This window comes from Notamacropus eugenii, chromosome 2, assembly GCF_028372415.1.
Source record: "Notamacropus eugenii isolate mMacEug1 chromosome 2, mMacEug1.pri_v2, whole genome shotgun sequence".
NCBI lineage: Eukaryota > Metazoa > Chordata > Mammalia > Diprotodontia > Macropodidae > Notamacropus > Notamacropus eugenii.
Window position 1 is genome coordinate 84,692,985 of NC_092873.1, and position 26,699 is coordinate 84,719,683.

At 44.7% G+C, this 26,699-nt stretch overlaps 1 protein-coding gene and 1 long non-coding RNA gene across 8 annotated transcripts in view; one reads left to right on the forward strand and one right to left on the reverse strand.

Annotated features, from left to right (window-relative positions):
• On the reverse strand, positions 1 to 10,895 carry LOC140522300 (uncharacterized). Of its 2 annotated transcripts, none has more exons than XR_011973271.1 (3): positions 10,671 to 10,895; positions 4,283 to 4,377; positions 1 to 476 (listed from the first exon to the last, which is right to left on the reverse strand). It is a non-coding gene; the product is annotated as an uncharacterized lncRNA (long non-coding RNA). The 2 variants fall into 2 exon arrangements; XR_011973270.1 differs by lacking the exon at positions 1 to 476 and adding an exon at positions 2,976 to 3,105 and having other exon boundaries at positions 10,671 to 10,758.
• Positions 9,028 to 26,699, forward strand: part of DDR1 (discoidin domain receptor tyrosine kinase 1) — a 20,631-nt gene continuing 2,959 nt past the window's right edge. Inside the window, exons 1-15 of one of the 6 annotated variants that reach the window (XM_072637469.1) lie at positions 9,028 to 9,230; positions 17,014 to 17,140; positions 17,240 to 17,342; positions 17,641 to 17,869; positions 18,548 to 18,695; positions 19,344 to 19,443; positions 20,009 to 20,195; positions 20,394 to 20,640; positions 21,323 to 21,418; positions 21,637 to 21,788; positions 22,230 to 22,395; positions 23,151 to 23,261; positions 24,413 to 24,657; positions 25,898 to 26,025; positions 26,233 to 26,451. In XM_072637469.1, the coding sequence (XP_072493570.1) occupies positions 17,041 to 17,140; positions 17,240 to 17,342; positions 17,641 to 17,869; positions 18,548 to 18,695; positions 19,344 to 19,443; positions 20,009 to 20,195; positions 20,394 to 20,640; positions 21,323 to 21,418; positions 21,637 to 21,788; positions 22,230 to 22,395; positions 23,151 to 23,261; positions 24,413 to 24,657; positions 25,898 to 26,025; positions 26,233 to 26,451 (2,231 nt within the window). In that variant the 5' untranslated portion in view covers positions 9,028 to 9,230; positions 17,014 to 17,040. Of the gene's footprint in view, positions 9,231 to 11,868; positions 12,051 to 17,010; positions 17,141 to 17,239; positions 17,343 to 17,640; positions 17,870 to 18,547; positions 18,696 to 19,343; positions 19,444 to 20,008; positions 20,196 to 20,393; positions 20,641 to 21,322; positions 21,419 to 21,636; positions 21,789 to 22,229; positions 22,396 to 23,150; positions 23,262 to 24,412; positions 24,658 to 25,897; positions 26,026 to 26,232; positions 26,452 to 26,699 lie in introns of those variants that run through there. The other 5 variants (XM_072637474.1, XM_072637470.1, XM_072637468.1 and 2 more) reach the window with 5 other exon arrangements.

Genomic DNA, 26,699 nt, shown 5'->3' on the forward strand with positions numbered 1-26,699 from the left:
TTTGACTTTGGAAAGGCAATCTTTATTCAAAATTTTAAAAAAGGAAATAATGACATTAGAGTAACATTAGGGTTCATGAGTTAGTGTTAGAAGGTGGGTTGGTTGGGTGTTGTCCTTCGTTCCCAAAGAGGACCAAGAATGACATCACTATGCTAGAGTCAAGTTTCAATGTGTCTGACTATAGCTGATCAGACCAATATAAGCTCAAAATGTTCTACCACAGGTCGGGCACAAATAGTCCATGTGAACATTTGAGGTGGATACCCTAAACTTGCACCTCTTAGGTTTCCTTTGAGCTGTTTCAATTCTGCTTTGTTCATAGAGCACAGCATTTTCTCTGACGTGGGCATGCCATACCGAGCGGTCCACTGCCAATGTCTCCCACATCACACAAACAGTTCCAAAATTCTGAAGAGAGACTTTGATAATGAGGTTGACAAATGCATTTCCAGTTGTAGTTCAGTATTTGGGAGGCTCTGAAAGAAAGTATGGGAGAGGAGAGTTATTACACTGACCACCAAACTGAAAGTCTACAAAGCCATGATGCTGACTTCATTGTTGCATGCCTGTGAAACCTGGACAGTATACTAACGCCATGCCAGGAAACGGAATCACTTCCATATGAATTGTCTTAGGAAGATTCTGAAGATCACTTGGCAGGATAAGGTACCAGACATTGGGGTCCTTGTTAGAACCAACCTACCAAGCATTCAAACTCTGTTTCAGAGAGCACAACTTTGATGGGCTTGGCCATGTTGTTCACATGCAAAATGTATGCTTGTTAAAAAGACTTTTATGTAGAACTCACACAGGGCAAGCATTCACATGGTGGTCAGAAGAAGTGATACAAAGAAAGTGTTAGAAGTAACTACCCATTGGATATCCTATAGCAGGGATGATTAACCTGAGAACTTAAAAATATGTTTTGAGAACTATTTCAATTTAACTGATTTTCTTAACAAACATTTGTATATTATTTTATGAATTTTAAAATGTTATCTTGAGAAGGGGTGCATAGGGTTAATCAGGTTGACAATTGTCCTAGAACATGAGCGAGCAGCTACTCTCTGGAGACCCGCCTTATTCAGGAGGACATCATTAGAAAGTCTATCAAATTTCTTGCTGAAATCAAAATACATATGAGATCCTAATCTGTGAGTCTGATAACTCTTTGCAAAAAAGAAAATTAAGTTATTTCAACATGAATTGTTTGAGAGAACCTATATGAACTCCTAGTGCTCACCATTTTCTTTTCTAAGTGATCACATACTATCTGTTTAAAAATCTAACATTAGGCTTGCTGTTTGAAGAGCGGTCAATAGGTCAGTTTAGATGGTGTATCTGCAGGGTAGAGAAGTGGATAAGGAGATAACCTTGGATAAAAGAAGATGACTTTAAGTCCTGCCTTAAGTTCTGACACTTAGTGTTGGTCAGAACCTGGGCCAATCACTTAACTTCTCAATGTTCCCAGGCTACTCTCTAACCCTCTAAATTACATAACAGTTATCTATCTACATTAGTAGAAGGAGTTTCTTCACAGGAAGTTCCCTACACCAATGAAAATCACTGATGTATTTTTTAAAATAGCTACAATAAGACATGTGTATTATTATATTATAATATATTCATATATTATATATAATTATATTATAGTCACATATATTATTATAGTCACAATTTTATATGTGTATATGTGTGTGTATGCACACACACACATACAAACACACATATATAAAATGGATCTGTAGCATTGATGTGACTGGGTTGAAGAAGAATTGGTTGGTTGGGGGTGGGGCATATAATAATAATAGCTAGCACTTACTATATGCCAGGGCCTTTACAAACATTGTCTCATTTGGTTCTCAAAAGAACCCTGGTGGGTAAATGCTATTATTTCCCCATTTTATAGATGAAAAAACCAGTCAGCAAGGTGACTTGCTAGTGACATAACTTGTGTCTGAATCTAGATTTGAAAAATTTGAAAAAACCTGAGGGTTTTGATTATAGGTCCAGAACTTTATCCACTGCTCCACCTAATCAATAAGTAGACACTTGACACTCATTAGCTCTGTGACCTTGGGCAAGTCACTTAACCCCAACTGCCTCATCCTGGGTCATCTCCAGTCATCCTGATGAATATCTAGTTACTGGATTCAGATGGCTCTGGAGGAGAAGTGAGGCTGGTGACCTGCACAGCTCTCCCTCACTCAAAACAAAGTCAAGTGCAAGTCATGTCATTATTTCTCTGATGGCATGGTCTTCTTCTCAACGAAGAATGAACACACACACATACAAGTGTCGTCAAGAATTTGAATGTATATTGTGTGGAAGAAGGATTGTACTTTTTGTTTTTGCTCCTGCCTTTTAAAAAATCTCTCAATGTGCTTTTAATGTGCTTTTATAACACTGTATCTGTGTCTGTGTATCTCCACTACAGAAAGGCAGGGACCCCGCCGGCACCTCACACAGTCAGTGCTCTACACAAAGGGGAGAGATATGCTGAGCTTAGCAAACGTTTGCTTTTTGCTTCATTGCTGGATGTGGATACCCAAGTATTATTAGCTCCTCCCCCGTGTCCTTTGCATCAGCTACATTATTTTGCAAGTGCTGAAAAAGTTGCTTTGTAATCGTTCATAGGCGTTTTTGCCGCGCGTAGCACGAACAAAGCCACCCCGTGAGATGAGTCAGCTCTTTGAGAGCAAGAACAGAGCTGCCTCTTTGCTTTCGCCTCGCTGCAAACCACAAGGCTCCGCGCTCAGTCCCGGGAGTCTGCTCAATTACCCACACGTTTCTCGATGCCCTGGCCAAGGTAGCCACAATCCTCCCAACGCCCCCACTTGAGCCATGCTCAGTCCAGCTCAGAACCAGTTAATTTAGGCAAGGAGCAGGTTTCCCAGGAAACCTGAGCTCAGACCCACCCGAGTCCTTATCTCCTTCGCATTTCACACCCTTCCCTTCTAGCTCAGTAGGTTTACCCGGACTGCTTCGCCATCTTGCGGTCGCACGTGGGTCATTGCAGGGACCTCAAGAGTCAGGGGTCCTGAGGCTCATAAATGAAACTGCTTCTCAGCCATTGGCCGCAGCCCCTGCCACTGCGGAGCTATTCTGGAGAGTGGGAGAAAGACAAAGGACTGTGGGAGGGAGGCACACCCCAGGGAATTAGTTATGGTCTATAGTTCTAGTGTCAATTGGTTTTTTTTCCCCCTCATTCTGTATTCTTCCCCAGTTTTCTTCTTTATGAGATGTAACCTAGTCCATCAGTTTTAGAAGGGTGATAAAGAATCTAGAAGAAAGGGAGCCTAAAAGGAGGCTGTTTGTGTCACAGCACGCTCCCATCTCCCCACTCCTAGCATTTTCACTGGCTCTCCTCCATGTCTGGAACTCTCTCCCTCCACATTTCTGCCTCTTGGCATCCTTCAAACACCCTCTGCAAGAAACCTTTCCCAGTCTTCCTTAATCTTAGTGCCTTCTTTCTCAGACTATTCCCCAACTGATCTGGTATTTATCTTGTGCATATGTTTGCAAATATACACATATAGATAACTAGATAGATATATATACAGATAAGTCTACCTATACATGTATATTGTTTAGACAAGTATCTACATATACAGGTACAGATATCTGTATATAGCATGTAAATCGTTGTTTGCTTGTTGTCTTCCCCAATAGACCTGAATAGCTAAACTGTACACAGTACAGTATGTAGAACACTGAGCCCAGAATCAGGAAGGTCTGAATTCAAATCTGGATGAAGACAGTAGCTGTGTGTACTCAGTTTTCCCAACTGTACAAACAGACATAATAATATAATGTACCTCCGAAGATTGTGAGGATCAAATGGAATAATATTTGTAAAGTGCTTATTAGCACAGTGCTTGATAACCTAGTAGGCTCTTAATAAATGCTGATTGACTATTTGGTGACTCAAAGTAAGGAGACTTGGTTTCTCATCCTGTCTAATATGTGACTTCCAGCATAGAGTGCTCTGGGCTAAGAATGATAGAATGCCATGATCTCAGAAGAATTAAGATAAAATAATATAATTTATAGCTGGAAGGAACATGGGAAATGTTGGGTGGAACCTGTGAGAAGAAAAGAACAGTGAGAGACCGAGTATAAGCAGGTTGTAGCAGGCTACCAAAGGTGACTTTTGTGAAAGAATTTGTATAAAAGACATGCTCAAGGCATGTTGGAGGTAGCCTAGCTAGAATGAGCTTGAGTAGTAGAAGGAAGGGAGGGAGGAAAGAAGGAAGGAAACAAGTATTCATTAGGTGCTTACCTTGTGCTAGGCATGTTGTATATGGATGCACAGTGAGATATTAAGTCAATAAGAGAAAAGCCTCTAGTTCATTGAGTCAATTCTCTTTGGAAGATCTGTGGGAAAAAAATGGATAAGGATTACCCAAGTTGAGAGTGGGACCCTTATAGTGATGAACTCATAAGTCTACAACAGGAAAGATTCTTAGATATCATCCAGTGCAGGGGTGGGGAACCTGCTGCCTCAAAGTCACGTGTAGACTTCTAGGTCCTCGGGTGTAGCCTTTTAACTGAGTCAGTGAGTTTACTGAACAAATCCTTTTATTAAGGACGATTTGTTGCGTGAAGTTTGGATTCAGTCAAAGGGTCACACTCGAGGACCTACTTGTGGCCTTGAGGCCATGGGTTCCCCCACTCCTGATTTCTAGTCCAAACCCTTTATTTTACAGATTAAGAAATTGACGCCCAGCGAAGTTAAGTGACTTGACTAATTTTATCCAGGTATTAAGTGGCAGAGCTGGGTGTCAGACTTCAGTGACTCCAGATCAATACCCTTTCCAGTTGGCATTACTTTCCTTTATGAATGCACCAAAATAGTTATCTTTCTATATGGCTAGATAGCTATTTTTGCATTGGTAAGAAGGTGATGAGTAAATCCTCTCCTATCTACCTCACAAGGTAATTACAGAAACTCAGAACTGTAAGAGAACCCGGAAAGCATTTAACCCATCCTGTTAAGGAATCAAGAATTCCTTTTGACATATGGTCAGCCAGTGTCCCTTTGAAAATCAGCAATCAGGATGATTTTCTGAGGTAACTGTTTTCAAAGGCAATGAATTCCATTTTTGGCCAGCTTGAATTGCTAGAAATTTTTTCCATATTAAGCCTTAAATTTCATTCCTGTAACTTTTACCTATAGCTCTGGGTCCACCAATGAACAAGTCTAATATATTTTTCAACATTATAGCCCTTCAAATACTACATCAGCAAATGTTAATGGATAGCTGTGTGTCAGAAACTATGCTAGGTCTTAGGGATAGAAAGATAATAGTGAAATAATTTGTGCCCTCAAGGAGCTTACAGTCTTGGGAAGACACAGCACATTCACACACACGTGCACACACACAAAGATAGGTAATATAAATAAAGAATTTATTTAGCACATACTATATGCGAGGGATACATGGGATATTCAGGGAGGAGTAGTACCTTTGGTGTGAGGGCTGTTTTCAGGGATGCTCCCATCTTTGACCCAACTCTCACACGTGGGTCCAAGAAGCTGTATGTAGCATGTGCAGTGGTCACACTCTGGTAAAACCATCTTGGCAGATGGGCTAGACCAGGTTGACAGTAACTGACTGACCTCAAATCCATTGGTGAGTTAGAAGGATGTCTACCACAAACATGTGAAGACTTTCCCCAGTGCAATGGAAAGATGAGGACAATTTATTCCAGAGGCCATGAAGGCAGCTGAAGTGGGCTCTGTGGAGTAGTTAGAGCTTGATCAGACATCAAAGACTCCACTCCAAGGTCATTCACTGCATCTCAGGCCATCTCTAGTTGTTCTGACTTTTGCCTTGCCACTGAACTGTGATTATTCTGGAAGAGAGTGGTCATGGAATTTGGAACTCAAAACTTTTTTTTAAAATATCTTAAAAGTTCTTTTAAAATATAATTGGGGAAAATAAAATATTATATAAAAAAGAGAAAGTGAAACTGATGACTTTGTACAACTCTTTCACTTAAACATAAATTACTTAAATATAAAAAATTTCTATATATTGGCCCTTCAAAATGAAGGACAAATGACACCAACTATATGCCAGGCATTGCATATCCAAAACAGATTCAAGATAAAATCTTGAATTTTATTCAAGTACTAGTGACTGAGGGGACAGAAAAGATTTACTGTAGAAAATAGTATTTAATCTGATCCTTGAAGGAAACTAGGGATTTTAAAGAGGGGAAGGTACATTATAGAAATGGGGGATGGGAAATTCAAAGGCATTGAGATGGGGGATAAAGTGCCTTTATCCTAAAGAAGAATAAAAAGGCTAGTTTGGCTGGATGTTAAAGGGGACTAATATATGATAAAGCTGGAAAGGTAGGTTGGGGGCAGATTATGAAGGGCTTTAAATGCCAGACTGAGAAATTTACATTTAGTCCTAGAGGTAATGGGAGCGTCTGGAGAATATTGAGTAGGGGAGTGGCATGGAAAATCACTTTAGTAGTTATTTGAAAGATAGGTTATAGTTGGGAGAGATGAGGCAGATATACCAATTAAGAAGCTGTTGAAATAGTTCAGGCAAGAAGTTATGAGGGCTTGAATGAGGGTGGTGGCCTGGTAAGTGAAAAGGGAACAGATAAGACAAGTACTGTGGAGATAGAAATGACAAGATTTGGCAACTGATTGGATATGTAAGAGAATAACAAGTGAAAATGTTGTTAGATGTTGTTAACTTGAGCTGAAAAATGGTGATATCCTAGATAGATATAGGGCTAGAAGAAGGGTGAGTTTTGGGAAAAAGTTAATGAGTTCTGGATATATTGAATTCGACATGCCTATGGGAATACAGTTTTAAATGTCTCATAGGCAGTTTGTGACGTGGGATTGAAGTTTAGGAGAAAGATTAGGGCTAGATGTATAGATCTAGAAGTCATCAGATTAGAGATGATAATTAAACCCATGGGTGTTGATGAAGTCACCAAGAGAGAAAGTATAGAGAAAAAACAGAAGAGGACCCAGGACAGAGCTTTAGAGGTACATCTACTGTTAAAGGGCATGATAAAGAATGATGAACCTCTAAAGGAGACTGAGAAAGAGCGGTAGAAGAAAATTAGAAGGAAAGCCACGGAAGCAGTGGTACAAAAAAACCAGAGAAGCTAAAATGCCCAAGAATAGAGGGTGATCAAAACTGTCAAGTGCTGCCCAGAGGTCAAGGAGGACTGAGAAAAGGCCACCGCATTTGACAATTAAAAGATCAGAGGACAACTCAAAGACAACAACCTTTCTAACTATTCCTCCTAAATTCTGTCTTCTGGCTAAAGAAACTGAGAATATTATATTGATCATTGTATGGCATAGTTTTGAGTACCTTTACTACAATGATAACTGTTCTCTGTATTTTCTTTTGATCTCTTCTGTATTTTTAAAAAAACTGCTTTAAAGACCCTTTTTTCTTCTTTTTTCCTTTCTTTCTCCAAGCAATGCTATTGCTAGCTTCCCCGTTCTCCAAAAACCAAAAACCAAATCTTTTTTGTAACAAATAAGCATTGTCAAGCAAAATAAATCTACACATTTTCAATGTCCAAAAGTATGTTTCATTCTGTACCTTGATTCCATCACCTCTCAGTTGGGAAGTGAGTAGCATTCTGCATCACTCACTGATCCTCAAGACTTATGGTTGGTTATCGAATGAATCAGTCTTCCAAAAGCTCTTTCAAAGTTTTGCTCACTTTTAATTTGCATCAAATCATATAAGTTTCCCAGAATTCTCAGAAACATCCCACTCATTATTTGTTATGGTATAATACTATTACATATACCATTACTTATCTGTATGCCATTCATATACCATAATTTGTTCAACCATCTTTTAACTGACGGGCATCTTCTGTTTATAGTTCAAAAGGAGCTTCTACAAATATTGATGTACAGATGGACCCTTTTCCTTTTTCTTTGATCTCTTTGGGGAGAAGCTTATATTCTAATAGACATCCTTCATAGGGAAGTAGGACCTAGGAAATGGTATTTTGACTTGGAAAATACAGAAACTATAGTTACAATAAAAAATACCGATGATGACATTGTTTGTGGGCATAAACAGGCCTAGAGTTGACCCCTCAGAGTTTGTTGAGAGATTTTATCACCTGCTGGCCCCGTTTTCCTCACTATGGTTTTGGGGCCCCTGTTTAAGCACTACCCCTGTCTATCCACTAGGGCTCAGACATAAACCATAGAACTCAGGTGACTCTGGTTTTCTATAACTCAGAGTCAAAGAACAAACTCTCCAGGGATGACGTGTGAAGCCAAAAGGAAAGCCTCTGGGAGACTTAATATATGTCTTCTGGTATTTTAAAGGTTATCATGTGGTAGAGAGATTAGACTTGTCTAGTTTGGCCACAGACGGCAGAATCAGGACCAATGCATGGATGTTGCAAAGATTCAAATTCCAGTTTTGATTTAGAGAAAACTTCCAAACAATGAACACTGACCAAAAGTGTAATAGGCTATCTTGGAAGGAGGAAGGTTCCTCCTCATTGAAGATCTCTCATCTGCGTTTGGATGGCCACTTGTAGAGTTTGCTATGTTGGAAAATTCCTGGTAGAGAGGTTTGACAGCCCCTTCTGTCTCTGATCAGTGATTCTGTGAGCTGCTATCCCTACTGTGCATTACCACCAAATTCCAGTCTCTGCTTCTGTGCAAAGGCTGCTCCTTTCAGCCCATAGAATGGATTCTCACCTGCATCCCTTACCTGTGCCAGTCCTACAGCTGCCCTATCTTGCTGACTGAATAAAAGGGGCCACACATGTTGTATCCTCACATCTCTGCCTCTTAAAAAAAAAAATCTCCCTTTGTTCAAGCTGTCGCTTTGTCTAGCTGTTTTGTTGTTGTTCTATTTTCCCATGCAGCCTCCTTTCTTACTCGGCTTTTCTCCACCTAACCTTGCCCTCCCCCACTTTGCCTGGCTCTTAGCACTACTCTCCCAGCGGGGGCTGAGAAGGCTTGGAAGAGGGGTATGGGACTGGCGTTGCCATGACCACCACAAAGCCGGCCGCAGCTGGTCGGGGCAGCTGCTCCCAGGATCCTGTGCTGGGACTAAGCACCGCCCTGAGTGGACAAAGCCAAGGAACCGGGAGGCCCTCGGGCCCCACGGCAGGCACCCCCCCCTCCAAATTCTGGGCCTAAACGGAAAGGACCCAGGGGATCCCTGAGCCCAGCCACAGGTCAGAGGTGGGGGAATGAAGAGGTGAGTGATCTGGGGGTTGGAAGGACTGCGGTTTGGACGTCCCTCTCTGGGAGAAAGGACAGACAGAAAGGGAGGGACAGACCAAGTCACTGCCTGGAAGAGAAGGGCGGAGGGGAGAGAAGATTGGGGATGGGGAAAGAAGGTAGCAGGAGTGGATGGGAGGGGAAACGGGGCCTATTAGGAATAGGGAATGTGGAATAGTTAGGGTGTGGAGAATTGTGCTAGGGAAAGGGATGGGGGTTGGGAGCTGAGGTGGGTAGGATGCTACTAGGTTGTGGACTTTCTGATCTATGTGACCTCATCTTCCACTTCAATATCCTTCATCTTTCCCCTTTTTTCTCTTAGTCTCCCTATCTTCTGTGTTCCATCACTCCCTTTCTTGCTTCTAGTGACTTTTTCATTTCCCTTGCTCCTCAGCTTGTATGTTTCTCTCCCTCAGTTCTGGTTACCCTCTCCATACATCTATTTTATACACACCCCCTTTTTTTCAGTTTCTCACGCTTTTACTATCCTCTCCCTTCAGTCATTCCTTCGAAGGGTTATTAAACTAATCTTGCTTTTACATTGAACTGGCCATGTCACTCCTTTGCTCAAAACCTTCCTATGGTTTCCTATTATCTACAAAGTTCAATCTCCTTAATATTCAAGAACCTCCATTTAGTACCACTCATCCATCTTAGTCTTCTTTTATACTACTTCCCTCCCCTCCCCCTTGGAGTATTTTATGCAGCAATCAGAGTGGACCCACTGTACAGTGGCTTGGAATTTTCTACCTCTGTGCTTATACTCACAGGGTATTCTATGCCTGGAATGTTTTCCCCTCTGTTGAATTCTTCCTCATGCTTTAAGGTGTAATTTAACTGTTGCTTTGTGGATGAAGCCTTCCCTGTTTCCTCCTCTTACTCCCTGCTCCCCACACCAGAATGTAGTTCCTCACATCTTTGTCTTTACTTCTCTTTTCACTTCTCTCTTTTACTTCACTAAAGTAATTTTGTATTTATAGATATTTGTGTATGTTATAGCTTTTTTTAGATTGTAATTTCCCTGAAAACAGGTGCTTTTTGTGTTCACCAGCACTAACGTGGTCCTCTGAAATTTACTAGAATTCTGTTAGCCTTACCCTATTTCTCCACACCTACCTCCCTCAGTTGTTCCTTTGCATCTTCCTCTTTTCTTTTCCCCACTTTTCTTTAGGATCCCCAGACTCATCCCCTCCTTCTTTCTCACCTTTCTGTTTCTCAGCCAAGAGGCTCTTTCCTTTTCCTTTCAGTTTTTTATCTCCCCATTTTAGTGACCCCCCCCCCCAAACTCCTCTCCTTTATCTATGATTCTTATTTTCATTTTCTTTCACAATAGGACCAGAGCATGGTTCAGTGATCTAAGTATCAGGCCTTCCCAGTTTGGTTATTACCAACCTCCCCCACCTTCACCCCCAAATACCTTTTATATGAAGGCTCCTTTGCTTTCTGTCCCCCCAGCTGTTTTCCTGCTTCTTCCCAGAGCCAGCTGCATCTCCAGGAGGAAATCTAGCCTATTATGGGAGGTCCATCCAGCTTGATCTTTCCTTCTTCTTGATGTTTCCCAACAGTGGTTGGGTGGTCTGCTGAGCTGGGAGCTTCATTCTCCTGTTGCCCCCTCCCCAGCCTTCAGCTTCTCCAGTTGCTCTCCCTGACACAGCTGTGCTGTCCCCCATGGGCAGTAAATTCATAGATTGCTAGAGCCAGAGGACCCCTTATAAATCATCTAGTCCAATCATCTCCTTTAACAGGTGGGGAAATGGAGGCCCACAGAGCTACTTTAGGTATGACTTGCCCAAGGTCACACTGCTAGTTAGGACTTTGGACCTACTTAGTCCTGCTCCTTTTCCTATTCTAAATTGCCATTTGAAGCTTACTGCCTGGCAAGATGAGGATAGCCAAGGACATGGGAACTCCTAGCAAATGAGATGTGGCTGTGTGGAATTGGAGAAACATAGGGTCCTCAGGGGAATTTAGATGATACAAAGACATGAGGGCTTGTGGGGAAAGAAAAAGGTCCTGGGATGATGACTTGGGAACCTCTAAATTGGGGTGGAAAGGCTATGGGGACTCTAGGGAGGTGGAAATGAGGACATCAAGACTCTCCTTATGGGGAAATTGGGGTCCTTTGGCTTGCTCTGGAGCCATCTGTATTGCTGGGCTCTCCCCTCTCCCGCCCCTGGGAATCTCGGCTCCAGTCTTACATTCCAGTTGGCTCCAGCCTCCTTTCCCTTGTCACTTGACTCCGCTTGGCACAGCATACTTCCCCTTCCCACTCTCTCCCCCCTCCACAGGCTGTCTACCCCCAGTCCCCTGGCCCTAGGCTGGGGTGCTCTGGAAGGAATTAAGATGACTGAGTACCTTAGCCCAGGGACTGCTAGGGGACTGGGGCCATGCTAGGTTTATAGTCTTCCCAGATCTCCCTTTCCTGCCTTGACCCCTCTCTGTCTGGCATTACCTTATCATGAGTCCAGGGTCAATATTGATCTGGAGTGGGGAATGTCTCAATGGAGTGCAAGGGGCTCAAACTCCATTCCTGAAAAGTCTGGCTCTGGCTTTATGTCCTCCCTCACTGGAGTTTCCCTTTCTCGTTGTTGCTGCTACATCTGCCTGCCAGGATCGTAGTCATCTCCAGCCCCCTGGAAAAGGAGGATGGGGGTGGAGGCTGAGGTGTGGTTACCTATTCTAGGACCTAGCCCCTCCCTCCTGCTCAGGTCCGCCTACCCCCCTCCCTACCCCTCCTTGTCTGGCCTCTCTGGGAACCCAGTTTCCCCATCTGCCTGCCGATCTCTTCCCTGGAGTGGTATGAATGCTTTGGGTGGAACGTATAGGGTGGGAAGGGGGTATATATGTCTATCTGTGTTTGTGTATGCTATGGAGTTTGTGTTCAGGTGTGAGAGTGTCAGCCTTTTTATGTCTTCCTGTCTGCTTTTCCGTACCAGTTTCTGATTGGGACTTTACATTCATATCTTGAGATTTGTTATCTCTGTGTGCCTCTTTGAACAGGTGTGAACTTTTCTCTGATTACGTAATTATTGAGGGGAATATGTATCACCGGTATGTTCGTGTAGGATCGTGTATGTATCTGTGTGTGCGTAGGGGTGGGGGAGGAGGTCTGAACCTGGTTAAGGTGAGTGTCCAAGAGTGTGGCAGAATGGATCTTCCCCTCTTCACCCTGTGTTCTTTCCTCTCACCTCTTTCCGTCAGTCCAGATAAGAGACTACCTTTTCTCTACTTCATTTTCTTCTTTCTCAACATTTATTCTTCACTTTGTGTGTTTCTCTCTCCCTGTATCTCTTACTCTTTTCATTCTCTCACTTTCCCTGTCCCAGGGTTGTATATTTAGACAGTACTCTGTTGAGATCCTGGGGTTACCAACAGATACTGCTCCCAGAAGCAGTGTCTGGTTGGGCTTGCTGGGGTCAGGATACCTGGACTCTGGTTTGATGGGAAGCAGAAGAGAATCAGGCAATGGACACAAAGGTGCTTTAACCTGATTGGAGCTGGGACCTCTGGTTGGGGAGTGGTGGTGGTAAAAGTTGGTAGGGCAGAAAGAGTGGAAGAACCAATGTTTAGTTGACTAGTAGACTGATACTGATACTTTTGTCTGTAACAGAAGCCAAGGGTGTGAAATGATGTTAAATGAGATTATATGGCTAGGAGAAAGGACCCCGAAATCCCAAAGAAAGGCAAGTTAGCTAGGAAAGGGACAGGCAGGTGGGACATTGTGCCCCTCCCCCACTCCGTGCTTTCCTCGTGCTCAGTTCTAGGCTGGGCCTGCAAGAACCTGCTCCTTCCCACCTGCCCTGGGGGCCTCTCCAGCTCACACCCCTCTTTTGGAACTGAGCCCAGAAAAGGAGGAGCCAGAAAGAAGAGATTACCTCTTCTAGCCTGGCTCTCTGCCTTTGACATCACAGCTCTAAGTCCTCTGTTTGGGGGAGAAGGGGAAAGTGGAAACATTAGAGAGCAGAAGAGCTGCAAAGTTATGGGGTCTAGGTCTAGGTGGGTTGGGGTGACCATAAATGTTGGGTGTGAGCTGGGTGCAGTGCAGTAGAAGCCTACAGAGAGGTGGGGGAAGGGAGAGGAGGGGCTGGGGAGGGGAGTGGCCAGTATAGATGCGAAATGGAATCAGTGGAGTGGGAAAGGAGTCCTAGGGGCCAGGGAAGGGCTAGAGTAAAGGAGGGCAGTGATGAGAGAGGGAAATAAAAGGAGTGGAAAAGATATAAGGCAAGCGCAGAGAACACTGGGGTGGGGAGGAATTGAGGAGCGGCAGATGGCAGTGTAAGAGAAAAGAGAGGGAAAGGGAACAGGGAGAAGAGAGAAGAAAAAGGTAAGGGGAAGGAAGGAAAAAAGGAAGGCAAACAGGTTAGCTGAACTGGAGGAGGAGGGAGTTTGCTCCTTGGGTCCTGAGAAGCTCCAGCTCTTGGATACTCTCCCCAGAAAAGGCCCCCCAACAGCTGCTCCTGGGAGCCACCTCCTGACACCCGAGCCTAACTGGCGCCTCCCTCTCTGGACTCCCTCCTTTCTCTCCTCCCCCACCTCCTGCTTGGCAGGCTCCAACTACTGAAGAGGCAGGAAGCCTGGGTCTTCCAGAAGGAGGGAGGAGAGGTATGGAGGGAACAGAAACGTGATAGGGTAGGACCCCTGGGTCCTAGGAGAGACATGGTAGCTAAGGGAGAGGGTCTGGGGTCTGGGGTTTTGCAGAATGCTTGGTGTTGCTACTTGGTTCAATTAAACTATTTCAGTCTGGCTTCCCTGTCCCAATCACCACCCTTCAGACTAGTTTCCTGTCCTACTAAGAGAGCCCTCCTGACTTTCAAGACAGAGAGTGTCACGGTACCGTCTTTCTCTGTCACCGACAAATCCTGGAACTTCTGGGGGGTAGTTCCTCAGTGTTCCGGCGTTCATGCCCGTGTCAAATAGGGCATGTTCAGCTGGAGAACCTCCGCTAAAATGCCACCCTTCTTCCTTTCCTCCAAGGCAAGAACTGTTTTGCCCTCTGGCCATCCTTGTCCTGTGATCATAGGATCACATTTTTAGAGCTGGAAGGAAACTTAGGACCTATTAGAGATTATCAAATACAACTTCCCCTCCAACCCCCTTCTTATCAGAAGAAAGTGAAGCCAAGAGAGGCTAAGTGATTTTCTCAGGGTCACATAGCTAGTAAGCATCCTAGGGAGAATTTGAACCCAGGACTTGCTAATTCCAAGTCCAGTATTGCATCCACTAACCCACACTAAGAATCATTTGCATAGAATGGTATTTGGACCCTTGGGAGCCAATGAGGAAAAGAGGAGGACCTGGAATAGAGACCTGGGATAGATACTCCTTTAGAGAGTAGGCATAACATGGATGATAAACCCTAGGGAGCACATTCTTATTGATAACTCCTCTCCCTAAACCCTAAACTACTCTCAACATCATATACTAAAAAGCCCCCAAACTAAACAACAAAAAAAGCCAGATGGGGCCTACACCTTCATAAGCCTAATGTATCTATCGATAACCCAATCTTACTTCAACAATCTTCCTTAGAATGATGGTATAATGGTTATACCTTACATCCCCTAATAAAAGGATTTGTTCTATGTAGTTTGGAGTCAAAGGTACTTGAGGACCTAGAGGGCCTCCTGGAACCAATCGTAGCCTCAGAAGTTTTTACCCCAGTTCAAATCCTAGACAAATTGTAAGGTGCCCATACACTTACTGTACATGTGTATGCACTAGCCCCCCAAGTGCCTCCCGAGGTCCGACTGATCAGAGCAAAGACTGGCATTTCTGGAGGACTTGGAAATTATTAAAGCAGGAGTTGTTGAATTTGAGGGAAGAAACCGAGAAGAAGTAAAAGTAAGGAGAAAACAAGGTTTAGTTATTTTTCTTGGTCACTTTTTTCCCTTTCCTCCCAGGTTTCTCTTCTTTCCCCTTCTGTTTCTTGGGCCTGTAGTTCTCTACTGTACATGTACTGAAGGGCTAAAGCTCCTTCTTCTTGGGAGCTGATGTATCTTGGGTAATTGTGCACAAGAGTACACAAATATTTGTGTGTTTGTATAATAGCTATTTCCTTTACTAGGATTTTATTGTTGTTCATGCATCTGTTGTTTTATTATTCCCTCCAGTATTTATTTCTTGTTAACTTATTAATGAAATCCGATTTGTTAAGAATCTGATTTGTGGCTAAGAGTTAATATCTGTATGAGAGTGAATCTGTATCTCTATGGGTTTGATAGCTGGATGTAAGATGTGGGTTCAAATGAGGTGATGTATGATAAGGACTATATACATGTCACATCAGCATTTTTGTTATTACAGCATGTTATGTGAAGATGTAGCAAGGTGTCTGAGTCTTCAGACCTGTCAGCTATATCAGGCTGTGATGTTTTCCAGATTATGTCTGTATGCATATGCAGATCCACATGTGCTTACCTGATGCTGTTTCTGTCCCTGTGTTTACAGTATGGATGTGGGTCAAAGCAAGTGTGTATATAGGGAACTGTGTGTCAGTGACTAGGGGGTGGGTGGGTGGAGTAGAAGATGGCAGAGTGTCCTCATCCTGGGATATAATTGGCTTTTGGGTTGACAGGAAGGGTTATTCTGGGGCAGCTCTGTCTGAGAGGGTCAAGGTCTGAGTTGGTGTCTCTATTCCCTAGGGAGAGATGGAGGTCATTACAGGTCTCAGGATTCTTTGTTCTTGGTGTCTGTATAAGTCTTTATGTGTGTCTTTTTGAATCAACCTCTATCTCTATCTTGACCTTTCATTCTATGTGTCTCTTGGTGTTTTTCTCTGTTTTCTGTGCCTTCTGTTCTGTGTCTCCGTATCTCTGCTGGGGGCTCTGTCTCAGTCTCTGTCTGGTCTCGGCGCCAGCAATGACTCACCCAGGGCTGGGCATGAAGGTTACTCAAGGAAACAAGGGCCCTGCTGTTCCCAAGGGATGGGGGTGGAGAACAGGACCCAGGAATCCAATATACAGAACTCCTGGGATTCCAATGGCCTGCTCCCCTCTCCCTGACTCTCCCTTCTCTCTGACTTATGCTCACCTTAGGAACCCAAGCATCCTGCTTCCTAGTCCCTGCCTCTGGCTCTCCTCCTACCACCCCCACCCCCTCACCCATCCCTTCAGCTGCTGTCTCAGAGCCATGGGGTTTCAGCTGCCTCTTACATTCCTGCCCCAGGGCATTGTGGGAGCAGCTGAGAGAGGACAAAGGAACTAGGGAGTGTCCCTTCTCCCCACTCCTCCTACCTTCTGGGGGGAACCTAGGGGAAACTCTCTTTAAATCCTTCCCTCATCTCCAGGGCTACTGAATTTTCTTCAGCTTCAGATGTCTCCCTAAGAGACAGCTATCTGTTTTTCAAGATGGAGAAGGGGCAAGTGATGAGACAGGATGTCTGGGTCCCAGAGAAAGAGTAAGAACTAATTGGATAGAAATGGGGGAGCCATGGTACTTTTGGCTTGAAGGAAGTAGTGGTTAGAACTGCCTGTATTCCTAAGAGAAAGAGGTGCTTGCAAATGAGAAGACATATACCTAAAGGGAGCAAAGGCCAAAGATAGAGGCAAGGACTTGTTAGCTTTGAGTCTGGGGACAGAATACTTGAATTCAATGAAGGTTAGGGTGGACACTTAGAGGGATGGCTGTCTAGGACATAAGTGGAGAATGGAGAAAGTGGGCTCCAAAGCTAGGGATTAAGAATCTCTCCCTCTTTTTTTTGGTCTCTTTGTACTATATCTCTTAGCTGAGATCTCTCCATTCTTTCTCCTCTCTTCCAGCAGAGATGCTGTTCCTTCCACCATAGGGCTATGGGATCTGGAGCCATGGGGCTGCTTATCCTGCTGTCTTTGTTTCCAGTGGTACTGATAGCAGTTGAAAATGCTGACATGGAGGGACACTTTGACCCTGGTGAGGAGGCTAGCTATCTAGTTCTCTGAGGGGAGAGGATCTCTGGAGGGGGAAATTTAGTGGTACTCATTTGTGTTTCTGTCTCTTATGTCCATTCAGCCAAATGCCGCTATGCCCTGGGTATGCAAGACCGAACCATTCCTGACAGTGACATCTCAGCCTCTAGTTCCTGGTCAGATTCCACTGCTGCTCGACATAGCAGGTACCCTCATCTCATGGGCCCTTCCAATCAGGGATCAGCAGTTTTTCTATGACCCTTCCTGTCTGTCTCTAACTTTCCTCCTCCAGACTCTTCTTTTCTTTTGAAGACCCAGTTGAAACTGAAAGATATTTCAGTAGGCTCACTAATACTGAAGACCTCACAGTAAAATATCATGGAACCAATGGGAATTATAATAAACAGTAAAACTATAATGGGGGTGGGGAGCAGGCCCAATCCAGTAAGAAATTCATCCCTAGGATGCCAAACACTAACTCAACCCCTTTGTTCGTTCTTCTAGATTGGAGAGCAGCGATGGAGATGGGGCGTGGTGTCCAGCAGGGCCTGTGTTTCCAATGGAATCAGAATACCTGCAGGTGGACCTTCGACGGCTACACTTGGTGGCCCTAGTGGGGACCCAAGGACGACATGCTGGAGGGTTGGGCAAGGAGTTCTCTCCTAGTTACCGACTTAGATACTCTCGTGATGGTCACCGATGGATGGACTGGAAAGACCGATGGGGCCAGGAGGTGAAGAAAGGCAGGGGAATAGAATGTGATGTGTGGGACAGTAATAGAGGATATCGGGGTCATAGAGAGCATACATGGCATCTGGGAGCAGAAAGACAGCTTCTGTGTAGTGGAGAGGTAAAAAGAGTGAATTGAGGGAAAGAGAAGGTAGAGTTGGAAAAAGAAACAGAGAATAGAGAAAAAAATTTTAAAGTTGGCAGATTTTAGAGATCATCTAGACCAGAGATGTCAAGCATGCAGGCCAAGAGGCCTTTGGCCAGCACTCCCTAATGTAGCCGAATAATAATACACGGATAAAATTAATTTGTAGTTTTCTAAGTCAACATGCAACCTGCCAGGATCCTTATGTGTGATTTAGTGACCTCCCATTTCTATTTGAATTTGACACTACTGATCTAGACCAATGCCCTCATTTTGCAGATGAGGACACTGAGACTGAGTGAGATGAACTGGTTTACCCCGAGGTCACACAGCTAGTTGGAGGTAGATCCATGTCTCTTGACTCTCAGTCCAGTATTTCTTTCACACTTCCTTGCCTGCTCTAAAATGGTACTCTAGGTTGGAGATAGGGGTCAATGAGGAGATAGTATGGGAGTTTGAGCCAAGCATCTGGCTTTCTCATCCATTCCATCTCTAAGCCCTATGGCTCTTCTCATCCCTACTTCACCCTCATCCCAGGTGATCTCAGGGAATGAGGACACTGGTGGAGTGGTGTTGAAGGATCTGGGACCTCCTATGGTGGCCCGTCTCGTCCGATTCTACCCCAGGGCTGACAGAGTCATGAGTGTCTGCCTTCGAGTGGAGTTATATGGCTGCCTCTGGAGGGGTGAGTTCAGCACCTCTTCCTGGGGGATCTAAAATTTGGGTTTCTTGTTTTAGAGAGAGCCGTAAAACCACACTCTCATTCACCACTGGGAAAAGATTGAAATTACTAATAACCGCATCAGTGAGCCAAATATGGTTGTGAAAGAAACCATTTCAATCTACCAATCAATGAGTGGTTTAAAATACCTGCTATCTGTTGGGGATACAAAGACAAAAATGAAACATCTCACCTGCCCTCAAAGGGAGACAACTTGTATTATATATAATTATAAGCAAAATACATACAAGGTAATGGACTAGGTACCACTTGTACTTGGTAGAATCAAAAAGAACTCGTGTAGGAGGTGGCACATGAACTGAGCTTTGCATTAGGGATTCTAAGTGGCAGAGGTAAGGAGGGAGATCATTCCAGTGTGTGACAGATAGTTTGAGCAAAGTCAGGAAGATGGGAAAGGAAAAGTTGTGTGAGAAGATCATAAGGTTCAGTTTGGCTAGATCATATAGTATATTAAGGGGAGAAATGTATAATGAGCCTGGAAAGGTAATTAATGGATAAGCTGGAGACTCGATATTTTTCTCATACTCAAGAAAAAGTTGTAAACAACGTGGGTTCCCTTCTCTAACCCCATTTCCTTCCATTTTGTCTCAGATGGACTGCTCTCCTACACAGCCCCTGTGGGGCAGACTATGTACCTGGCTGAGACGGTGCATCTCAATGATTCTACCTATGATGGACACACAGTTGGCGGGTGAGAGAGGCAGGTCCTTGAAGATGTAGAGCTAGGACTTCGAAGAAGGAAAAAGCAGGGATAAGATTTAGGGCATACAATGCAGAAATTTAATGTGCTTACTATACATGTTTGTAAAAAGGGGTTTTGTTTTTCTTTCATACTCAATGGGAAAATTCTCCCTCAATGGGAGGGAAGAAAAGGATTTTGCTGATTGTAAAAAAAATATATTATTTGAAAGATATTGGAGGCCTAGTTTGAGGGAGGGAGACAAACTCATAGGTGAGAATTATGAAGGTGAAAGAGGGAGCAGGGAACAAATTGAGAAGGAAAATGAGAGTTAGTAGGTCCAGGGCATGTAGAATAAAAATTAAAAAAAACTATAGACAGGAGATGAAAAGGCTGTTTGGCCTGGGGGGCATAGAGATAAGCCCTAGCATTTGAGGGATGAGACTAGAGTTGGAGATTTGAAAACAGGGCTAGAGTGTTGGGTCCAGAGGCCAGAGCTCAAAGAAGGGTGAGAGTGTTAGGAGATACTTCCATTCTTCTAAAAATCACTGCCCCGTGCTTTCCTCCCTGACCCTAGGTTGCAATATGGAGGCCTGGGCCAACTGGCAGATGGTGTGGTGGGGTTGGATGACTTCAGGAAGAGCCAGGAGCTGCGAGTATGGCCAGGCTATGATTATGTAGGATGGAATAACAACAGCTTCCCCAGTGGCTATGTGGAGATGGAATTTGAGTTTGACCGACTGCGTGTCTTCCAGACTATGCGGGTGAGAATTCTGTGGCTGAAGCCCAAATAGAGAGGATATAATGGCCTTGTTGGGGGTGGGGGTGGGGGTGCAGGTGTGAAAATGATATAAAGAAGGAATAATATATAGTATTAATAATATATATTATAATATAATATATAATACGTAATGGGGAAAGATCCCTTTGCTATTATGTCATTTACTTCCATCCCTACTCAGGTCCACTGTAACAACATGCACACCCTGGGTGCCCGGCTCCCTGGTGGAGTGGAGTGCCGCTTCAAGCGAAGCCCAGCCACAGCCTGGGAAGGAGAACCAGTACATCAAGCCTTAGGAGGAAGTTTAGGGGACCCCAGAGCCCGGTCTGTGGTTGTGTCATTAGGGGGCCGAGTAGGTCGATTTCTGCAGTGCCGCTTCCGTTTTACTGGGTCCTGGCTGCTCTTTAGTGAAATCTCTTTCCTTTCTAGTAAGTTTCTCCCCAACAATACCCTTCATTCCCAGCCCCATTTATGGTGGAGTAGTACTGTTCATGCCCCCCTGTCTATTGTCTCAGGTCCTTACCATCTGGCAATTTCTCTTCCCTTTGCTCCTGAGATGTTCTTACACAGTGACATCCCAAGTCTCCTGCCCCAACTCCCTTCCTCTCTCACTATCTCAACCTGTATAGTTCTTTTGTGTTCCATTATAACTCATCCACTTGTTTCCTCAGGCCCATTTGTGTTCCTGGTCATCCCTTACACTCTATATTGTTTGTCAGTCAGTCTCACCCCCACCAGTCTTTCCTGTGTCTCCTTTGTCTTTTGATCAGTTTTGCTAGCAGTGATACCTATTTTTGTGTCTCCATAAATCTTTGGACCACACTTTTCAGTTGTACCCAATATGTGCCTTCTCTGTCAAACTGCCTATTCATTCTTTTAGACTCCTGCTGTCCTGTGTCTTCTCCATCTGTCTGTCTTTCTCCACCCCAAACTTCCCCAACAGCCTCCTCTCAGCTGCTCCAGAATTCATTTCTGATCCTTATGTTTCAGAAGAATGTTTTATTCTCATCTAATCCATCTTCCCCACATCGTTTGCTGTTTCTCTCTCCTCTCCTTGTTTACCTTTTTCTTTACCCAACTCTCTCTTTTCTTTCTGTTTGTTCTCCCCAGATATTCTGAATGAATCCTCTCCAGGCTTGGGTGGCACCCGACCACCTGCCCCTTGGTGGCCCCCAGGCCCAGTTTCTACCAACTTCAGCAGCTTGGGTAATGTCCCTGCTCTCCGTCCTTCCCTTCCTCCCTACTCCTTGAATTTAATCCAACCAATGTTTATAAAATGCATCAGATTGTGCCCTTGGGATATAAAGACCAAAAACCGCTCTCTGCTCTAGAGAAGCTTACATTATGCTGAACCACCTGAATCCTCGATTTCCTTTTCATTCCTAGTCTTGAGTTCGGACTTCTTTCTCCTTCTCTCTGCACAGAGCTGGAGCCTCGGGGGCAGCAGCCTGTGGCCAAAGCAGAGGGCAGCCCCACAGCCATTCTGATTGGCTGCTTGGTGGCCATCATCCTGCTGCTGCTGCTTATCATCGCCTTCATGCTCTGGAGGCAGCATTGGCGAAGGCTGCTTGGCAAGGTGGGCAAGGGTTTGGGAAGGTCAAGGATGGGTTTGTGTCTTGAGGGAATGTAAGGTCCAGGAATAAAAGGAAATGAATGGTGAGAAGGAAGATAGGACAAAAGACGAGAATAAGAATAGCAGAGTATTTATAAAGTGCTTTTCATATGTTATCTCATTTGATTTTCACAACAGGACTGTGAGATAGAAGGTATTATTGTAGCCATTTTATAGATGAGAAAATTGATGGTGAGTGAAAGGTTAAGGGATTTGACCCAGTGTCACACAACCAGAAAGAACTGAGGATTTGAACTCAAGTCTTTCCCACTCAAGTTCCCTACTCCACCTACCTGATGGGAATAGTTGACATTACTAGGATATAACCTAGGTAGGTAGAAAGTGGTAGAGGCTAATGTGTGCTTTGACTCCCAGGCTCTCTCATTTTCCCTCAACTCCTGCCAGGCTGAGCGACGAGTATCAGAGGAAGAGCTGACAGTTCATCTCTCTGTCCCTGGGGACACTGTACTCATCAACAATCGTCCAGGACCTCGAGAGCCACCCCCTTATCAGGAACCTCGACCCCGTGGGAACCCACCTCACCCTGTTCCCAGTGCCCCTAATGGTTCTGGTATGGCCTTCAGAGGGAAGGATTAATACCATCTGCCCCCTCTCCTATGAGCTCTCTCTCTCTCTCTCTTTCTCATTGTCTCTGTCTTTACCTTCTATCTTGCTTCTTCTCTATGGCCTCCTTCAGGATGTCATAACTTATCCTGTTGTTTCCCCAGGTCCATCTGTGTTCCTGGTCACCCCTTTCACTATATTGTTGGTGTCAGTCAATCCCATCCCCATCAGTCTTTCCAATGTCTTCCTTGTCTTTCTATCTCCCCTACTCAACTCTTTGGACCATACTCTTTGGTCATATCCAATATATGTCTTCTCTGTCAGCCTGTCCATACATTCTTCTAGACTCATCCTATCCTGTGTCTCCTCCATCTGTCTGTCTTGTCTTCTTGGTCTCTACCCATCCCTTGTCTCCTCCAGAGTCATAACTAGTTTGGGGCAATTTAGGCTTTGCTCCTGGGCATCTGAATTTAGAGGGTGTAAAAATTTAACAATGGAGAAGCCACAATAGTAACTAGTTACCCCTCTTGCTCAAAATAGCTTTATATTAATTACTTAATACTATTTTCATACTATTAATTTAAAAAATTATCTAAGGGCACATAATTCATGCTGCTCACCCAGGGTCCATGCAAGTGCTTCTTGCCCCTTTGCCTCAGGCACCAAAAATACCAGTTAAGGCTCTGGTTTCCTATTCATTTGTCCATCCCCCCTGGTCTCACCCTATCCCGGTGTCTCCCCCACCCCTCCTTCTCCCGACAGCGATGCTGCTCTCCAATCCAGCCTACCGCCTCCTCCTGGCCACTTACGCCCGTCCCCCCCGAGGCTTTGGCCCCCCCACACCCGCCTGGGCCAAACCCACCAACACCCAGGGTAAGCCCCATCATCCCCTGGGTTCCCCCAGGCACCCCACTACACAGTGGTGTGGGAAAAAGACTGACTCATTAGGCTTTCTTTGCTCCCAGCCATGTCCTTTTCTGCTCTCCAGAGCATTGGAGGAGAAAACTCTTGCACCTTTAGCTCTACTGTATCGTTTTCTGCCCTTTTTTGAGATCTCTCTTTAGAGCAATGGAGGAAAAGACTCACTTGGACTGAGTTCTTGGCTTTTTCCTTTTCTTTTTTCCGTTAGCACATTCTCTGTAGCTTTTTAGAATTGAAGAGGAAGGTGGTTTCAGAGCCTTAACTCTTTCCATCACTTCGCATTCATCATCTTTTGGTTTCCCCCTCCCTCCAGCTGCACAGGAGGAGACTCTACCACCCTTGGCACTTCCCTTTTCCCCCATGTTTCTTCTCTATGGAGTTTTAAGAGTTGAAGGTTCTCAAATCCCACCCCTTTCTGTCCCCTCCCACTCCTTTGTGTTTGCTTTGTTGTCTCTCCCAGGCCCCCCCGAGCTTCAAAGAAAATTCTCTAACCTGTCTACACTTCTTCCCATGTCTAGATTCCTTGTTATAGGATTTATAGAGGCAAGGGTTCTCTCCTATTTTCTGTTCCCTCTCTGTGCCCCTCTGCTGCTTCTACTCTGTCTTTGGGGCTGCTGGGTTGGGATGGAAAAGGTTTGGGAGGGATAATGAAATGGTAAAGTCAGAGTTGAAGGGCTGGGAGGGGAGGCTGATTGAGCAAGAGAAAAATCTGGGTGGGGGAATTTAAGGTTTAAAAAAATGTGGATGGGTAAATCTCCCCTCCTATCCAGATAGATACAAAGGTATCTCTACTGTTGAAAGTTCCTTAGGAAAGAAATCTCTCTGGTATTCAGAGCTCACCCTGTTCTATTGTCACATCCCCTATCTAGCGAAGTCTGATCTTCATCCCACTTGGTTTTTTGCTTTAGCCTGTCCTTTGTGGGTAGATGAAAAACAAGAAAATATAATGTATAGAGGATATCCGGGTTCTGTCACCTGGGAAATACAAGAGGGAAGGGGGCTAAGAGGACCTAGGCATCTTGGTCAGGAGTGAACTGTGCCACTGGGAATCTGAGGCAACTTCAGCTGCTCTTCATGCCTCTCTCTTCTGCCCTACTCTTCAGCCTGCCATGGAGACTACATGGAACCAGAGAAGCCATGTGCCCCACTGTTGCCGCCACCCTCCCAGAGCAGTGTCCCCCACTATGCTGAAGCTGATATCGTCACTCTCCAGGGTGTCACTGGGGGAAATACCTATGCTGTCCCTGCACTGCCTCCAGGGGCTACAGGTGATGGCCCTCCCCGAGGGGATTTCCCCCGATCCCGGCTCCGCTTCAAGGAGAAGCTAGGTGAAGGCCAGTTCGGGGAGGTGAGGAGGAACTCAATTCAGTTCAATTCAGCAAACTTTTATTAAGTTCCTGCTGGGTGCAAGGCACTGGAGATACAAAGGCAAAACACAAGAAAAAGACCTGCTCTCAAGGAGCTTATATTCTGCTTGGGGGATACAGCAAGTACGCAGATAAGTAAATACAAGGTAATTGGTAGAGGAAGAGAGTATGGATAATTGGGAGGACCAGGGAAAACTTCAAGGAAGCTCACACCTGAGTTGGTCTGTGAAGGAAGCTAGGGATTCCAAGTGGTAGAGGTAAGGAGAGGTTACTCAGGTGTGAAGGTGGACAGCTGGGCTCACACATTGTGCAAATGCAGGGAGGCAGGAGATATTTGTCCAGTTTAGGGAATAGCTAGTAAGCTAATTTGGTCATCACATAGAGTGTGTAAAGTGGAGTAATGCCAAATAAGGTAGGTCTGAGCCAGATAGTGGAGGGCCAAGAACAGGCCAAGGGGGTGTATTTTATCCTATGGGCAATAGAGAGTTTCTGAAGCAGGGGACTGGCATCGTCAGACACATGCCTTAGGAAAATTCTTTAGGAAGCTATGGAGAGGGCAGGTTGGACAGGGGAAAGACTTCAAGCAATGAACAAACTAGGAGGCTCTTGCTACAGCCTACAAATCATAGCCTAGGTGATGGGTGATGAGGGTCTGAACTGTGATAGTGGCTGTGCAACTGGAGAGGAAGACATGAATTCAAGAGAGGTTATAGAGTTACAGTGAGCAGTGTTTGACAATTGAATGGATGCAGAGGTAAAGGAGAGGGAAAACCAAGATGGCTCTCACATTACCCTCTACCTGTCCTTTGACCTCTGACCTCTAACCCAATCCTCCCTCTTTTGAGTGATATTAGCACTACAGTAACCACCTCCATTTTCCCTTTCTTCATCTTGGGCAATGGCAGCTCTATGACAGATGATGATGACAGCAACTCACATTAGTATTGCATAATTCAGTTTTCAGCGAGCTTTTAGGTATAATTCCTCGTCTTCATAACAACCCAGGGAAGTAGACAAAACAGTACTGTTAAGACCATTTTACAGACTGATATTCAGAGAAGTTAAGTATGTTGCCTAAAGTCACACAGCAAGTAGATATAGCCAGGACTGTGGCTCCTAGTCAGTCCATTATGCCAGTACTTTTTTTCTTGACTGTAGACCTCTTTGATCCTTGTAGTATCTCCCAATAACCTAACTCTCTTCTCTCCCTCCCCTTCACAGGTGCATTTGTGTGAAGTGGAAAGTCCCCAGGATCTGCTCAATCTGGAGTTCCCCCTCAATGTGAGAAAGGGACGCCCCTTGTTGGTGGCTGTCAAGATCCTTCGCCCCGATGCCACAAAGAATGCCAGGCAAGACTCAGATGCATTGTGGGGCTTGGGATGGGTAGGTAGAGGCAGGGGAGAGACTGCAGCATGAGGGGAAGAAGGGATTGATTCTGAAGGGAGGAGGAATCTAGAAGAAGGAATTCATCAATTTGATTAATTTTCTTATGAGCAAGGAGATGGAGAGGGGATTGTTAGAAATTGCCCTTTCTAATCTTCTCCTCTATTCTCTAGGAATGATTTTCTGAAAGAGGTGAAGATCATGTCAAGACTGAAGGACCCTAATATAATTCGGCTGCTAGGGGTGTGCGTGCAGGATGACCCCCTCTGTATGATTACTGACTACATGGAGAATGGTGACCTCAATCAGTTCCTCAGCGCCCACCGATTAGAGGACAAAGCTGTAGATGGCAGCCCAGGAGATGGGGGAGCCACTCAGGGGCCCACCATCAGGTAACTTACCTGAAGACAAAGCAAAAAGGGGGTTAATGAAGGTTAGCCATTGCTCTGGCCACACATAAACTTATACATCAAGCTGATGCTATCCTCTAGAGTGATCTGTGGTAGAACAAGGCAGGGATCATTGAGTTAGAAAGGATTTATGATGTAAGGATTTATAACAGGGTTCTTAATCTTTTATGTGCTATGAAACCTTTTGGAATTCTGGTGAAGTCTATGGATCCCTTCTCAGAATAATATTT